Raw genomic sequence first — 17850 nt, 5'->3', positions numbered from 1 at the left:
ATATATATATATATATATATATATATATATATATATATACGGAAACGGATATTTACTAATAAAAACGCAAAAGCTTTCAAAGCAAATCGATAGTCATTCATAGAGATTCCACTTCACCTGCTTTGGGACTTCAACCAACCACTGATATAATATGGAAGAATTTGATATGAGTCCATAGAACATCCAAAACAACTTACAGGAGTGTGCTACAGCTATGATCTGAACAGAGCATAAATTCCTTGTCCACATTCTCATAATGCCTAGTTTGATCTCAGTACTATGGTAAGCACCTAAGATCCATCTCCGATTATAAAATACAAGTTCCCCGAAGAAAACTGCGAAACCACACAGGGATTTTAGATCCTTATCATGGACATTAATAGATGAGGAACACGAATCACTGTATTCAGTCGACCTCAAGTGCGTATGCTGATTTGGGGCGACGTGGGTGTAAGGTGGAAATGTACTTAACTGGCAAGTTTCCGATCTTGGGTTGCATCCCGACCTCAGTCTTTTGACTATTGAGTTACATTTTGCCTGCTCCGGTTCACGTTTAATTGTTTGCTAGTATCCAGATAATCTAGCGTGACCGTAGTGAAAATGCAGCCTGGTCATTTATTTCTCAGGCTTAAAGGTGACTTCAAAGTTTAGTTCCCTCGATCTATTTAAGAAGACCGTATGAGGATAAACGTGTTGGTTCAATTACTGATCCCTGGTTGCAGGTATCCAATGAACTATCAGTATGGCATCCAGTCCATGCGCGGACAATATTCTGACAGCTCTGAACGAAGCCGTTTGTGTAATTAATACACACATTTCTAATCGTTCAAAGAATATACGGTCTTGCAGAATGGTTAAACTTTATTTTTTTCTTCTGGTAAAAACAGTATTGATGTGAAAAGCAGGTCCAGCCTCGGTTGTCGTTGACTGTTCGTTCTGAATCGCCCGCAAAACGTTCATAGTTTAGCGCACTTCTATTACGTATCCTGTGTTTACGCCAAGAGTTTAGTCGAAAAATCGATGATTGATATGTACTAACGCAAAAGCACCTGTCCCTCCTTCACAGTATGTTTACCCGGTCCTTTGTTACCAAACTCAAATTTTGCTACACTAATGATATTTGCCGTGAATGGAACAGACGTAGACAAACCGTTGACACATCGTTGTTTTTAAACATGGCCCTGATCTTCGTAATACTGCAGACTTTCAACGCAACGCTTGGTTCACTGTTCATTAACGAATGTCGGTCTATGGAAGGGATTGAAGGCATCTGATCACTCTTGCTCAAGCCTTTTGTGTGTGACCTATTTCTTCCTTTGAAACAGACCAACAAAAGTGACTGTGACTGGTATCAGTGTGTTTCCAGATCCGCAAGACAAGTTTGAACGTCCTCCCATGAGTTTCATTGTGAATGTGGAAGGAGGTAATCAAACTTCGCACCATCACTTTTTTAATTCCTCTTAGGTTCACTTAAGTTTGGATGGGTGGCTGTACATTTGGACCCTGACGCAGTGGAGGCTGAATTAAATGCACTGTATGAAAACGCTGAAACATTCCGGAAGCAACATAAACTGGAAGTAAGTGGAGAGCTACTGAATGCGTGGAGTTGCGATTTTCTTGTGTCTAATCTAGAAAATGCACTGAACATACCAACCAAAATCCTACTGGACAGATCATAATTATACCTAGGTCTCCTAGTTCGACAGGCTCTGACTGATATCATGCATTGAGTATGTTTGTTGTCCACTACTAGAAATAATAAAATCTGATCTCAGAGTAGTGTGGGTGCATTCTGAGTTCCACCTACTTAATCCAGCTGCCAAGTGATGTATATTAGCGCATCGTTTAGTCGTCAAAGCGTCATCAAACCAGTGCACGAAACTATAAGCCTTTTTTTAATGAAATGACGGAGGTGAGATCTTATCGGTAAGTAATGACAGTGCACTGTAATAGATGTTCCTGCTGTCGAGACAGAAATTCATACAAGGTGATTAAAGTTATACCTAAAATGATATGTTTTCGTGATGCCCTAAACTTCGAGCAAAACAGTGCTTATTCGCAAAGTGGGCTTCACTATCAGCGAAAGTGAGCATGACTGAATTAAGTCGAACCTAGTGTGAATCAACAAGTTCAGAAACATAACGGCAAGCAAAGGTATGGCGAAAGTTATGTTGAAGGGATGCCAACCAGAACAAGCACCAAAGACTGATAACCAGTTGACGGCTGAAGTGAAATTTTTTGTAGTTATGGAGCAACCTCCAGGATTTAGGTGAATTTTGCTGAGGTGGCCATAACCAAACTGAAGAAATAGTAACTAGGTCAAGTGAATTTCATTTGGTCTGCGGGTACTTTGTTTTGTGTGTGAAGTAAAGCTTGACACGGCTTGATACAAGAAAGCATCCTCAAACTATTTTCTTCTCTTCACAAAGCGATTACCCAACTAGTTTAAGCCAACGTCCATGGTAGGCAGTCACAATATTGGGCAAAATTATGGTTAACTAATTACACAGATAGCTTCGGTGACCATTGGTCAGATATTCAGGTTGCCAGAGATATCAGTTCTTAATGGCCCCTGGAATTGCCATAAATACTACGGAAATATAGAAATTCTAAGTAGAAAAAAAAACCTGCACGCCTTGTGAAAAAATGCGTCAGGTTTGAGCCCTTCTGACTTTCCGTCAAGAGTGAATGAAATTTTGAATGACGCCATGAAGTGCTAACCTATTCACTCCTATGCACAAGAACTGTCTCGACATGTTTGTCACTCCGTAGGCATTACTGCCTGAGCACTTCTCACGTTGAACATGTTCCCAGTCGGAATTTTTTCACATTTGTGTACAGAACGTCCTTTTGGCTGGCGACATGAATGCTGACTGCCGTTATCTGAGCGACCGAAAAATGAAGCAGCTGAGTTTGATGAAGGATACCAGCTATGTCTGGCTCATAAGCGACGGACATGACACAACGGTACACTCAAATAACTGTGCACTAGATCGGTAAGTCAGGTAGTGGTTTGAGTGGGTTTTGTAACATTATTGTTGTGATCTTTGTTTTTGTCTTTTCATTGTTACTGTTGTTGCCCCAGTATCCAGTAGACACCCCAGGTGAAATACAAATGAGTCGAACTGAATGCTGATTCGAGGTCTGGGGTAATTAAACCAGGACAAAAATGGATTTTTGGTTAAAATAACCCCTAAATGAAGTGCTTCTTATAAATCACCTATTTTTTCGGCTAACAATGATCAAATATATTAAGGTTTTTCCTGTTACGGCGATCATTTTTGCGCAGAAATGTTAACATTATTTCCCAATAGGCTATTGGACCACCATATCCCATGTTTCTCCGATTGGAACCAATAGCTTTAATTTTTTCGTTAACGGAATGCTATTCCTGGCAACTTAACTACTAGCCTGATGGTGGTAAGCCTGAATTTCTCTAATAATCAGTGAGATGCTTCGGTTTATCATTTCTAATAAGGAGGAAACACTTGTACAGAGCTCCTCGGTTTTTCGGAAGAGGCTAATTTCAAGTGCAGGACGGAATCAGGACTGAAACGAAACCAAGAGTTTATCACTGAAATACCCTTCCATAGGAGTATCTTAAGACTAATTTATTTTACCGCTATTTCGCCCTGATTTTCGAAAGTTCTGATGTTTATTGAACACTCCTTACGACAATCATCCCTGTCACTATGTCATCGGTTAAAGGGACGCTGATAAATCATTCGTGTTGTATCATAGCTCTGTACTCTTTCTTAACCTTCCCTTGGTTTAGACTTGTACCGACCATTATCATTAGTGGCACTAACCCAAAACAGCCAAAAATGGCTTTCTATGTAGTCTCATCAACAAGATCTATATTCACCCAAAGGAATAAATTTTTCTCATTGATAGTCACTCACTTCCATTTGGTATTTAATGTCGCGTTTCTCTTCATCCAGCACAAACGCTGCGCACTGTAAGAGCGGCTCAGTAGGAGAGCCTGCCGGCTACCCCGGTATTCAACAAACGATGCTGGTCGACTTTTCGCCACTCGCCTGCAGTTTGTACGATTGTACTGGAAACGTGAAAATGCATTCGATTGGTTAAATTATTTACCAATAATTCACTGTGACTTTACCACGCCAAACAGTTTGTGCTATTCAACTTTTGAGGGTTTGAATCCCAGCACACTTTGCTTATCATGTACTCCACTCGTTTAATCGAAGAAGACTCTCAGGAGACTTTGGGCACCTGGTTTTCTGTTCTTGACCTGTTTTTATAAGAAACTGTACTGAAAAAGCACAAATCAGCATGTATTTGCGCTGACGAACGCTTACGCTACGTTCATTCATCCTTTAATGGTACCAGCCGAGCTCGGGAGTATAAATATCTTGACTAGCTTCACTGCTGAAGTGAGTCGATCGGGCCTGAGTATTCTGATCAGATACACCGTCTTGAGAGCTTATCCCCTCGGCACACTGTTCTTTCCACTCTCCTTTCCTGAAAATTAGTTCGATAAAAAAATGTAGCTGCCAAGCTGTATTCCGTGGCACATAACCAGAGCACAAAAGCCTCAGGGGATTATTTATGCAGTAGTTGGACAGCGTGAAATTCTCTTGGTGATGTCAGTGACTGCACTTTTCGAAATACATTCACTTGCAAATGACCTTGGTGTCCACGAGAGAGTGAACTGAATGTTTCATGTAGGACACAATTAGTGGGCTAAGGAACTTCAGTAACCCTATGGGTAAGAAAATGAATTCCGCTGCACACCGTATCGATTTGATATCCATCTGTTACATGACCTTGGGTGACAAGTGCAATTAGACGGTTAAATGATTAGTACGAAAATAATGGGCGAACTGCGGTATCTTTTAGGACCCAAAATTATGGAACACAAACATTTTGGCACGCCAGGCTCACAGGCGATTTTCAGTGAACTTGTTAAATAAGACGAGCAACCGGATAGTTGTTCGGACCTCCATATGAGTGCCCAAATCATTTTTATCTGCCTTCAGATGGTGGACTATACATGTTATTTTTTGACGAATAAGTTGGATTGCTTCACGTAAAAATGCATCTTTGAAGTCTGCCACCATAGTCTTCTTTATTTTTCAAATCAATGGCTTCTCACCCTCCGTGTTTGTTGAAACAGTTGGAGGCATTCGCAAAACATCTGACAAAATTTATTCAGATACTTTCTCAGCAATATCTGTGAGTGTTTATCTCTTTGACTCTTCAACTTCTAAAACTGTCAATTTCGTACCCTTTAATGACTTAATTGGAAGTGTTACGTACGGACAATGAGCAGGTTTAAGATGAACTCAAATAGCGCGAGGTAGGTGTTAAGATGAACTCAAATAGCGCGAGGTAGGTTCAACATCATAATCCTATTGTGCATGTACAAGGTGAGTTGTCATCCTCAACGCATAAAACAAATGAAAAAAAGCTAAAATATGGGCTGTAAAATCTTGCTTCAAGTTTGAATTCATCATACTCAAGCTGCGCAAATTATGCATATCAGAAACGAAGCAAAAAGAAACACAAACGGACGAACGCGGTAAAATGATACTATTAGTAAAAAAAGAGTAAAATTAAGGATAGTGTGTGTTAGAATGTACCGATTTAAGTGACGATCTGCCAACATTGTGTGCAGTAGGTTCTAAATCAGCTTGAGTTGTTGTGTTTATCTGATTGCGCAAACTCAAATTCTTGGAAATTTGATTCCACATAGAGTTTCAAGCAATGCAAACTTTATATGAATGATGGAATGGGCCATCACGCGATTTGCAACTCATCCGCCGTGCAGAAATTTGCGGCGAGAGGATTCATCGGTGACCACCAGCAAGCCAGTAACATGCGCAAAACGACCTAATTCCGGGTGGCGCAACCTGGGGGGTTTTATTTCTACACGTTACTATGTTCCGGTGCTACATCCTCATTCACATTCCTTGTGCCTGCGGATATTCAATGATGCAAATACCTTAAGTTGACAAACAATCTGAAACAGATAAAGTATCCAAATTTGTTGCCCTATACTTGATGAGCAATGTGGGGTATCACTATTGGAGTTCTGTCAGAGCAGGGAGACAACTAGGTCTCATATTTCTGTGCCAACAGCTCAGCTATCGTAACGAAAAGCCGGTGGTTGGCTTCGTAGTTGGTTGTAAGTGGCCTGATGAGCACTTTTTGTGTATGCTCAGGGAAGCGGAGTGAAGAGTTAGTAAACGAGCAGTTGCAGAAACACGCATAAAGGTTTAAATGGGTTTTATCTACCCGATAAGTTTCAAATCTTACTTGACTCCATTAAAGCTAGAGGATGTTACCGATTTGTCGCCCATTTTACACTTCCACATGGTGGACCGGACGAACACTGCACGGTCCTGATTTGTCAAATTAGGCTGAATGCCGCAGGTTTCTATAGAGGAAAATGGGTTAGTGGTTGTGCCACTAACCCACCGCTAAGCACAACTACGCTCCACAATAACGCACTGATGATGTTACCTCGATTGGTGATGAAACGTTTGCAATCAAATTGCCCATCTCAGCGAACAAGCCAACGACCATGAATGTCGCAGGTAGTGTATGGCTTAGTTTGATAAACACACACACCTTTTGTTAGCATGAACTTCTCACATTAAGAAGCATTGCACATTAAATGGTTCACAAGGAGGAGTAGTAAGTGTAAGTCATAAGAATGGGACATTATTAGGCATTTTGGCTTTGATCATTTATAGTCGTGTGTATGTACGCCTCTAGCCTCAAATCACTACTGTCTATCTGTTATAGTGCACCAGGAATCAGCTTGGTCTTAAGGGTCTGTTAGTTATTCCATTTTACTTCTGCCCGTCAAGTCTAATTTTTGGCAGGGAGTTGTCACAATATTGCAGAAAATAAATTTGTTAGATGTACTATCTAGACTTCATGTGCAGCCCTGTAGCTGATGAGTCCAAACCTAGATGAAGTTCGTTTATCATGCAACATTGAGTCACACCAGACTGCTCAGGATAACCAACATTTTCCAAATTATTACCTATGTAGAAAGCAGTGAAGATTGCAATATATCCAACGAAAACTGCGCAGTTAAAAATATTTGATTATTCAACTTTCGCATATAAGTTTCCAGATTTTAGAATGGAACCAGCTAATAATTTAATGAAATAAAAGGTTCGGCAGATCATCTTAGGTAAAATGCAAATCCAGTATAGCATGCAATCTGGTACGGTAGTTTTCCACAAAATTATTTCAATAATCTGGTGGTTACACAATGAATATTCATAATAGACCGTTGGTAATTTATATGCCAAGCCGTCATCAAAATACAATATTTCTTTTTACCCGGTACAAATTCTGATTGTTTCTGAAGCATGATCGTTTATGGTGACGAGCTCATGAGTGCAATAAAAGACCAACAAGCGCAAGCATACCGCTATGATGATGAAATGAAATTGGATCACAAAACGGTGAGCTTTGATTTGCCTACTGAGTCTGTTTTGGGTCCTTACATAGCCAATAACTGTTTTTTTTGCATCAACATTCAGGTTTGCATTCATTTTCGTGTGGATTCATATTCAAAGTGGATGTTCTTAAGAGGCCTCGCACGGCACAGTAGTGGCGCTTGCGACACCGGTTAAAGATGACATACCTCGGAGAACATTAATTCTGAGTGGACAGTGACTGGGGTACTCATTCTCAGTCGGTCGTTTTTCAGGTACTATATGTATAATGGGTCATACGAACTTCGAAATTATATGATATATGAGCCCACACACCTCAGTAACGATAGTGTTAGCCACGTCACCCATAACTCCGTGTCTTTTTTTGTTATAGTTGCAATGAGAACCAGCTCCATCGTTCTGTATATTTATCACCTCCAATCGGAAGCGAGATACGTGGGCCAGCATAAAGATTTACAGTGGTGGTTTACAAAGACTTACAACGTCGCTGAAGTTTCATGTTTTCTTATAGAATAAGAAGGGTGGCGCTTTTTACTTTACGTACCATATTTGCATGATCTCTTGCAGGCAAAGGATATCAGTGACCACTATCCAGTCGAATTCGAGCTAGAGGAAATGAACAAACCCAAAGAAGCTGCATCCAGGCGAAGAAGAAAGCGGAATTGAAGCATTACAAACAACATATCCCTTTTCGTTGTAATCAGCACTGATGATTTCTTTCAGTTATGGCAAGTGCATATAAATGACTGCAAACCATAAGAGTCTTCTTCAAATACTCCACGGTTACGCCGATTAATTTCTTACTTTTCCAGATGATTTTACACTGGCCGCAAGCTTAACTGCTCCATACACATACAGGATTTTACCACCTTAAATAAATTGAATGAAAGCGAATGCACATGGACAGTATTCGGCTTGTTTGAAATGTCATTCAACTAACATTAGTGACCAGCTTAAATGAAAGAATATGTGAGTGTGTGAATCATGAACTACATAGCGTACATATATTGAGCCAAGAAATCCCGGAAAAGCTTCAATGAAAAACGAATACGAACCAAGTCCGGTTATAACGTTTGGTGTTGTGGTAACTCTTTACCTCCTGTTATCCACTGGCCTCATAATAATAGTTTTGCTTGAAAGCCAATATAAAACATACAGCATAAGTAGCTAAACCCTCGTCCACCTGCCAAAAACTCTTGGCGTTGGTGGAATCATCTGACCTTATTAATCGGTGAGATATGCTTATTTTTAGCGCTAATCTTTGATTGCAGATCATAGCTCTGAACTTCAACGTCTGTTATAAAAATAAAAACGACGGGCGCTCATTTTCACTCTTTGTCGGTGCCACAAGTGACCAGATATGATACTCTTCATCAGGTATTATTAATCTCTACGTTCCCCTTAAGCCTGTCATACTCTATCCACTTTATGGTAGCATAATCAACTTCAACAATGTTATCAAGAATGAAAACTGACAAATAATTGTGTTATCAGAGTCTGGTCTACTTGCCAACATAAATCCAGTGGTTGAAATATCGGTTTCCATGAGAACCCACTTCTTAGGGCTTATCACGGGTTGATTTACTCGGTTTTGCTTGTGTGCGAAAATGCATGCATACTCGATGCAGTTATTTCGACTTGCCATGTCACACCATAGTATATGAGGATAGATAACCATACATCTGTATCATAGACAATCGAGCTACCCAGGATCAGCTTATAGGTGTATTCCGAACAGAATTCCAAATAATACTACGCCATTTTGATCCGGCACTACCCTCTCCATATTTTGTAATCGTTTGCTTCTAACAGAGGATCAAATAATACTACATCATTTTAATCCGGCACTGCCCTCTTAAAATTTTGTAATCGTTTGCTTCTAACAGAGGATTTGCTTTCTAATGGTTTACTTGTGTTTACATACATTTTGTGGTTCCCTATCCCGTAATACTATACTGTGATGATTGATAAGACTGCTCAAAATTCTTTCACCCTCTAAGGTACCCTTTTACTGCCTCAAGAACTTGAATAAAAAAACTCAATGTATCTGTATCACCCCACAAACGTGAACCGCCAAAATTTCTTCCGAATATTTGATGTTGGATATTTGGACTCAAAAGTCAGCTTTTGATACCACACATCCCTCTAGGTGATACGGGTTATTATCAAGCGCTGACACCCTTAATCAAAGTCAACCAGTCATTCAAGTAGCACACCATTCATAAGGTTGCTCAAAAACATCATGAACGAGAGATTCAGCTGTGTTCCTGGTGAATCTCTCACAAAACCGAATTCGCTCGCGAATGAGAGTATTCTGCTAGAATCGTGCAATTTGGGTTCAAGTAGAACTTAAGGTTGAAGGAAACTCAGGAAATGCGCCTACCTGATGAGCCCCAAGAAGAGCGGAACCGGTCGTGGGCTATCGAATAATTTTTAGCAACTTTATGAGTAGTGTATTACGTCTATGCATGTATCGTGATATCTCGAATATCGTACCAAACGAAACATGAGGTTGCCTGATGCAGCACATTCAGTTGCTTGAAAACATCATAAACGAGAGTATCAGCTATGTGCCAGGCGAGTCCCTGTCAAAACCAAATTTGTTTGCAAATCAGTGTATTTCTCTAAATTAGTTATTATGCTGCACTCAGCTCCTGTCACCAGTGCACTGGACAGAATTGTCTTCATGAATTTGATGAAAAGAATATCATGAACAGTGATTAACTGTTGTACGTATTTCGGACATTTGCACGTCAAACTACATCCTGCAATGTAACATAGTTCCACGGTGGCCGTTCCTCTCCAGTAACCATAACGATAGCTGAAATTTTAGCCCGCCATGACAGAACACTCAAGGTGTTGTAAAACTTGTCTTTGGTGGTGTCAGAGCTACAGTTGGTTGGGGCATGAACAAACACCAGAATTATACAAAAGCCACCAGATGAACCCTCAGAAGTGACTATCAAATATAACACGTCTAGCAAAGATCCTTCCTCTTGATGACTTACGATGACATCGACCACCGAACTCCCTGCCGCAAAAGAATTTAGATCGCCAAGGTGTGAAGCTAGAAGCGAGTGAAGAATGTCATAAACTCAAACCACTTGTTGCCGTGATGCACTCACTTAATCACTCAGGTGATATAGTTCATATGGCTTCGTGGGACAAAAAGTAGATCATGTAGCATGCGAGCCACATGATTCGTACTATCCAGAAACGAAAAAAAACTTGTCCCATTTGGAATCAGTTGGAATCCGCCAAGGACATCTAATGCATAGCGTGGTGTGAAGGCAAAATTTCCGCGTTTTTCATATCAAAAATTAAATCACGGTGTCCGTCCATAGTATCACCCGTATGGTGGATGAAGCGTGGTGAGACAAATGACCAGCTTCCCGTTTACTAAGCTTAGCTCGTAACGGTAGATCCTGGACCAAGCACATAGCACACAAGTTCGCTAAATCGTCCGCGACCGATTTTGCTCTTCTTCGAGCCCACCAGGTGGGCGTAACACATAGCACACAAGTTCGCTCTTCTTCGAGCCCACCAGGTGGGCGTAGCCATCACGTTTTCGTCAACCTTATGTTCCCCTAGAACCATAAATAGACACAAAGGCAGTCAGTTGAACAATAATTTTGTTTGAACAACAGATCTAACTAAATTCAGCCATATGCCTCTCTGCAAGTGAACATGCAGCAAGAAAGTGTATCTCGTGTTCGCTCAAGAAAATATGCTGCGATATCTCGAATATCGTACTAAGTGGGACATTAAGTAGACTTGTGCAGCAAATTCAGTCGAAAAATATCACAAACGAGAGATTCAGCTAGGATTCAGCCATTTCTCCCATTAAAACGAAACAGTTACGCAAATGAGTGTATTTCTCGAAAATTAGATGTTGTTGGTTATGGAGGCCGCTGTAGACCCGTGCTGCTACATGTCAATTGGATAAGATTGAGGAACAAGTCCTGGAAAGCAATCCAGATGGATGCGGCCGGAATCGAACCCCCTGCTTATCCAAGCAGCATGTGGTCGTCGACATTATTTGTGAGCACGGCCTGAGCAACTTCAACTAAATTGGGTCGCACCTGATCTTAACTTGGTCAAGCTAAACAGAAGAAACGTACATATTCTAGTAAACAAGTGAAATAAAAACCAACAGAGCTGATCCTTATTAATACCGCCAAATGAACAATTTCCGTTTGTTTAGGTCAAAGTAGACACTGATCGCCGATAATGCAGTGCGCAGTGTCGCAAGACACTGATGCCAGATCCCGTGTATGTTAGCGTTTCCCTATCACAAAACGTGCAGGGTTATTCAAAAAAAAAGTAAGTTAAGGGCGATAGTGATCTAATCACAAAATATAGAGCTTTGTGGATGTCACCTAATCTTTAAAGAGTGACTGCAGTTGAGTAATAACCTTGGGGGCATCCGAAATGATGACCAGACGCAAGAATGCACAGTTTTGACGTTCGTCGGTAGCAGAATACATCTGATAGATAGTAGAATAGATCATTTCTCATAATGAAACACCCCATTCCGATTCAAATATAACTGGATTCACCAAAACATTAATTACTCCTTATGGCTGTGCTAACTTTGTGCACCGAAACAGCAATCTTCTTCTCTTGTACAGTTGACAGCTCAAAAAATTTAGTAGGTAGAACCAGTGCGTGTTCAGAGTACTGGCTGGGAGGTCAAGCCTTAAAATTCCTTCAATTTTTTGGGATTCCAATGATGAACACCTTGTTTTCGTCTTCCTGTTTCATCAGTTTCATCCTGTTTCGGGCAGTGTTCCCCATACTTTTATGGGTATCGGGCCCCATGTATTGTCCTGCTCAGTTGTTTCAGTTCACCCACTCGCATGGCCTTAACTAAACACGGTGTAAGAATCATAATACATACAATTGTCGGAATGTGTGGGCTTCCCGTGAATTCCCACGTTGGTGTTAACAGACATCCTGCAGTCCCAGAAATGTAAATTCATTTTTTGCTGTCACTTTCCAAAGAGAATTCTATACTACTACATTGTTTGTTCAGGTATTTTAATAAGACTCATGCTGTGTTTGTGGTCGTTTGTGCCTCAGCCAGATACACGGTGCACAGGTGAAGTTGTCTGAGGGCTTAGTTTCAACATTGCATAGGAAAAGATTAAACACTATAGGTGATACTGGACGGCTCGTTTCAAGACCCTCAAGCTATCTAAGGAGTGCGATCTGTAGGGACCCCATCAAGCAGTAATTCCCTGTGCATTATATCCAGACAACTACGTAAGCCAGACGCCAGGCACTACCATATGCAAATTACGGAGCGTAACTGGAATAGCTCGTTTTCTTCCACGAACTTCAGTTGAGTTTAAGGAACCTCGCCGCGACTCACTGATCTTCACTCACTTGAGTCAAGCCATCAAATCAGCTTCGATGGCACTCGTATACTCCTGTCAGGATTCAAGTCACACGTTGAATGTGCCTGCGTTGAACCACTATAAGCCAACACAACCGAACTGCACCAACCGTGGTGATAGGGGTAGCATCACATCTATCTGGCTTGGACCTAAAGGGACGCTTTAGTTGTGATGGCGACCAAGCGGAAACCTCAACAATGACCTGCCATTGCCGACACCAAAAATCGGAGACATATCCAAGCCAATGTAAACACAACCGTGCACATAGATGTACAGAGCTAACATACACATGCACACGCACTGGTCTTACCTGACTTCTAACTGACTTCAGAAATATCAATAATAAGATATGATGGTAGACTCCAGTAACTCTGCACTTGACCAGTATTCAGTCTATGGTAAAAATCTCAAATTAAGTTTGAGCACTGCATCCGAAACGTAGGACTATAACAACATATTTGACTACGCTGTTCTGACATTTAATTGCCCATTCGTTGGTTTCATTTGCAAAGCGAAAATTCAATTGAAAAGTCCCGCATAACCGCACGTTACCAATTACCTATAAGTAGCTCAGAAGGATAATTCAGACGGAGATCGAACCTATTATCTTAGTGACCGTCACTCGAAGGACCAATCAATATGTATTCACGTGATGCGGGTTCCGTGGCTAAAGGATAAGCAGGATGAAATCAAAAATGGAAATTTCATATAATTCGAACCTCTTGTTAACTTGTACATACTGATAAGCAAACACTGAATCATCAAGGCATTTGGCAATACTGAAAAAGATAGTTCAGCTTGACTGCGCTGCCTGGTTGTTGGTTTGCTTGAGTAGCGTGACAAACAGATTGCAGACTTAACGCCACCAGTCTAGAAGATATTGTCAGTCCATAGTTGTGTGGGAATGAAACGGCTGAAACAAAGGGTTCGCAGCGAATGAATAGGGTGCAAATAAACTGGACTAAAACGCAACCAAGTTTTAGTTGATATCGTGATATCTATATTAGATGCTAATTGAAACACGTATTAGTATCGTCGAAACTGGACTAAACTCCCACCTCATCGCATAGTGGTGATTTTCCCAAACTGGTGGCGAAATGTTCGAAATCTGACCGACAAAGTCTACAAACTAACCGGAAACCCAGCAATCAGTTTCATGTTATGGCGATTGTAATGTTCTTTAAATCAGCATGAACCTTTTTTGGGTTATTAGACACGGCTCAGCACCGATTTTCGACCACGCACCTTTAATTGATGTGCGGTGTAGATGAAACGAAGTAAAACTTGGATTTCCTTGTTACAAAATTTGGTGTACGTAGAGGCGTCCTAGAAGACGCCGGCCACAGGTTAATACTATGACCTGAATAATACCTGTTTCCCATAATTGAACTTCATATTCCCTGTCCTTCACTATTACCTCTCACTGACAGTAAACCATTAATTAGCGTTCAAAATAGTGCAAGATTTCGGAAGCACAACACACAGTTGTTGTTCGTTCTACCTGACTGGGAAAAGCCACGGTTTATGTTCAAAAATAGGCTGGAAACCGCCTCCTCAGTGAAAGTGTCTCTAATTTGAAGACGTCTGTTGTCTGTGAAGCAAGTAGATTGGAAACTGAGCCATTTCGCTTTATTTTTGGAGTTAGCTTCTAACCAGCGGTACTTAGTGTGGTGCTAGTAATGTTGTTCAGCAGCTCTTCCATCCCGCTATTGACTGGTAGGTTTGGCTCACTCAACTCAATGTTATCTATCAGCTAGAACGTTCATATCCGTTACTCATTCACGGGCCCTAGCGTTATTCCAGTTAATTCAGTAAGGTTGCTCGAGAGGGGCTGCACATCACTGAATGATTTGAGTTTTCGGCATCAAAGCTAAACTTTAGGAGTAAGCACCGAAAACCAAGATAATCCAACAGGAGAATGTTGGTAGCCCAGGTAGCATAGATGGTCATTGATTTGTTCGCTGAACTGGGCAATTTGATTGCAAACGTTTCATCACCAATCATGGTGATATCATCAGTGTGTTATTAGGTTGGTTGTTGTGCCATAACCACCAACTCATCTATATGCTCCACCACGCCCCCTAACAACACACTGATGATGTCACCTCGATTGATAATTAAACATTTAAAATCGAATTGCCCAGCTCAGCAAACAGACCAAAGACCATAATCAAACAGCTTGCGCGGACCACTTTGAAATCTCTTTTAATGAGTGTATTGTGTGATTTCAGTCATGTAAGCAATAAGATTCGTCCAAAAGACTACTTTGTCTGCGTTCCTGTAACGAGGACTGCCAACTATTCTCAAAGGATAAAAACGAAATTGCCTCCCTGAGTAAAGTTTAGTTTGTGCGAAATTGGCACCATATAATCCACCACCAATCCATATATTTTCAACGTAAGTGTCTAGAAAAGACACATGGACTCTAAACAGAACGATCAATTTACCTTCCTGATGACAATTTTTCGACCACGCACCTTTAATTGATGTGCGGTGTAGATGAAACGAAGTAAAACTTGGATTTCCTTGTTACAAAATTTGGTGTACGTAGAGGCGTCCTAGAACACGCCGGCCACAGGTTAATACTATGACCTGAATAATACCTGTTTCCCATAATTGAACTTCATATTCCCTGTCCTTCACTATTACCTCTCACTGACAGTAAACCATTAATTAGCGTTCAAAATAGTGCAAGATTTCGGAAGCACAACACACAGTTGTTGTTCGTTCTACCTGACTGGGAAAAGCCACGGTTTATGTTCAAAAATAGGCTGGAAACCGCCTCCTCAGTGAAAGTGTCTCTAATTTGAAGACGTCTGTTGTCTGTGAAGCAAGTAGATTGGAAACTGAGCCATTTCGCTTTATTTTTGGAGTTAGCTTCTAACCAGCGGTACTTAGTGTGGTGCTAGTAATGTTGTTCAGCAGCTCTTCCATCCCGCTATTGACTGGTAGGTTTGGCTCACTCAACTCAATGTTATCTATCAGCTAGAACGTTCATATCCGTTACTCATTCACGGGCCCTAGCGTTATTCCAGTTAATTCAGTAAGGTTGCTCGAGAGGGGCTGCACATCACTGAATGATTTGAGTTTTCGGCATCAAAGCTAAACTTTAGGAGTAAGCACCGAAAACCAAGATAATCCAACAGGAGAATGTTGGTAGCCCAGGTAGCATAGATGGTCATTGATTTGTTCGCTGAACTGGGCAATTTGATTGCAAACGTTTCATCGCCAATCATGGTGATATCATCAGTGTGTTATTAGGTTGGTTGTTGTGCCATAACCACCAACTCATCTATATGCTCCACCACGCCCCCTAACAACACACTGATGATGTCACCTCGATTGATAATTAAACATTTAAAATCGAATTGCCCAGCTCAGCAAACAGACCAAAGACCATAATCAAACAGCTTGCGCGGACCACTTTGAAATCTCTTTTAATGAGTGTATTGTGTGATTTCAGTTATGTAAGCAATAAGATTCGTCCAAAAGACTACTTTGTCTGCGTTCCTGTAACGAGGACTGCCAACTATTCTCAAAGGATAAAAACGAAATTGCCTCCCTGAGTAAAGTTTAGTTTGTGCGAAATTGGCACCATATAATCCACCACCAATCCATATATTTTCAACGTAAGTGTCTAGAAAAGACACATGGACTCTAAACAGAACGATCAATTTACCTTCCTGCTTACAATTTTGTCCGGAAACCAGGTCATAGGCTGAACGATCGGACGCATGCTGCAGACCTGTTCATAGAGGAAAATGTTGGTAGCAGGAGCCTTGTGCCACCTAACTACTTATACCGCTTTCAGTATGAAGAGTTTATCCTAGCCGTGGCTATCGGGCTGCTGATGCCAGAACCCAGCCTGACTCAAAGCCAGCAGAAATTGAATTGAATTCTAGTTGAAGGTTAAGCACTGTCAATGAAGTAAAAACAGATTAAGCTCCACGTTCGTTCGCCGCATAACTGATAGTGAAAAAGCCCTTCAGATACATACTGTCTCCCAGAGATAGCTGAATTAGTCTCAGTCAGTGGAATTCGATCGTTTGGGCGTGTTAAAATGGACACAGTGGGTCTGGTATTGCAACGTTTTATTTTTGTGAGGCCTCACCAGATCTGCCATCAACTACATCATGCACAACACGATCAGCTCTCTTTTTAGAAAAAGTAGAGGCTTATGCATTTGGAAGTTAGGTCAGTTTACGCGGTGTTTATAGGATAAGCTATCACTATTATGGAGGAAACGTATGGCAGGCGCGAACGAGTATCTCAAACCAAGTGAGGATGAATGGTATGGGGTCTGATTTCGAATGTGTTAATCAAGGAGAAGTACCGATGTTTATTGGTCGCGTACTGACTGTGGTTGTTATACAGCAGGTGGAAACGATGGCAGAGATACAAGGATGAAATTGACCATAATAGATAGGAGAGCAAGCATACATACAATAAGCTTCCTCCTCTCAAAAGAACGCTCCTACACAAACAGGGAGGAAGACGGTTCAAGCTTGTATTTATCACAGAAACGCCACCCTGTTCGATCGCAAACTTTTAACTTTAAAAGATGTGGTTTGGTACACGGCTACATTCAACTGGGACATCGGAGATCCTAGCAAACGAGCTTTTTTAAATTCCTCCACGATACAAAAATAACTCAGAGTTTCTAGACACATGGAACGGTTCTTTCTATTACCATGCAACTGTCCCTCAAAGTTAATGAACTCACAATCAAATAACGTTGGATAACGCGTTAGACTTTCTTCATCGTGGGGAGGGGACCTTGATTGATAGCAGCTGCCTGATCTTTGGTTTGCCCAAGGTATCTGAATCTCTCCTTATCTATGTTGGGTATGAGCGAATTCCACTTTATTTAAATTCCAGAATGAACACATATGAATATATATATATATATATATATTAGCAGCTGCCTTTGGTTTGCCCAAGGTATCTGAATCTCTCCTTATCTATGTTGGGTATGAGCGAATTCCACTTTATTTAAATTCCAGAACAGAATG

General features: G+C 41.0%; 2 protein-coding genes across 2 annotated transcripts in view; one reads left to right on the top strand and one right to left on the bottom strand.

Annotated features, from left to right (window-relative positions):
• Positions 1 to 8184, top strand: part of T265_11707 (hypothetical protein) — a gene marked incomplete at both ends in the record, with an annotated part of 25229 nt that extends 17045 nt beyond the window's left edge. Inside the window, 5 exons of the mRNA XM_009178430.1 lie at positions 1326 to 1423; positions 1465 to 1577; positions 2842 to 2996; positions 7349 to 7445; positions 8007 to 8184. Coding sequence (XP_009176694.1) covers positions 1326 to 1423; positions 1465 to 1577; positions 2842 to 2996; positions 7349 to 7445; positions 8007 to 8105 — 562 coding nt within the window. The remainder of the gene's footprint in view (positions 1 to 1325; positions 1424 to 1464; positions 1578 to 2841; positions 2997 to 7348; positions 7446 to 8006) is intronic.
• T265_15501 (hypothetical protein) overlaps positions 1 to 17850 on the bottom strand; it is a gene marked incomplete at both ends in the record, with an annotated part of 124016 nt that overhangs the window by 38763 nt on the left and 67403 nt on the right. The gene's annotated exons all lie outside the window — the stretch shown is intronic.

The sequence above is a fragment of the Opisthorchis viverrini genome (genome assembly GCF_000715545.1).
Source record: "Opisthorchis viverrini unplaced genomic scaffold opera_v5_549, whole genome shotgun sequence".
Classification (NCBI taxonomy): Eukaryota; Metazoa; Platyhelminthes; class Trematoda; order Opisthorchiida; family Opisthorchiidae; genus Opisthorchis; species Opisthorchis viverrini.
The sequence above is the reverse complement of the archived record's forward strand: the minus strand, read 5'-3'. Positions and strand labels throughout refer to the sequence as shown.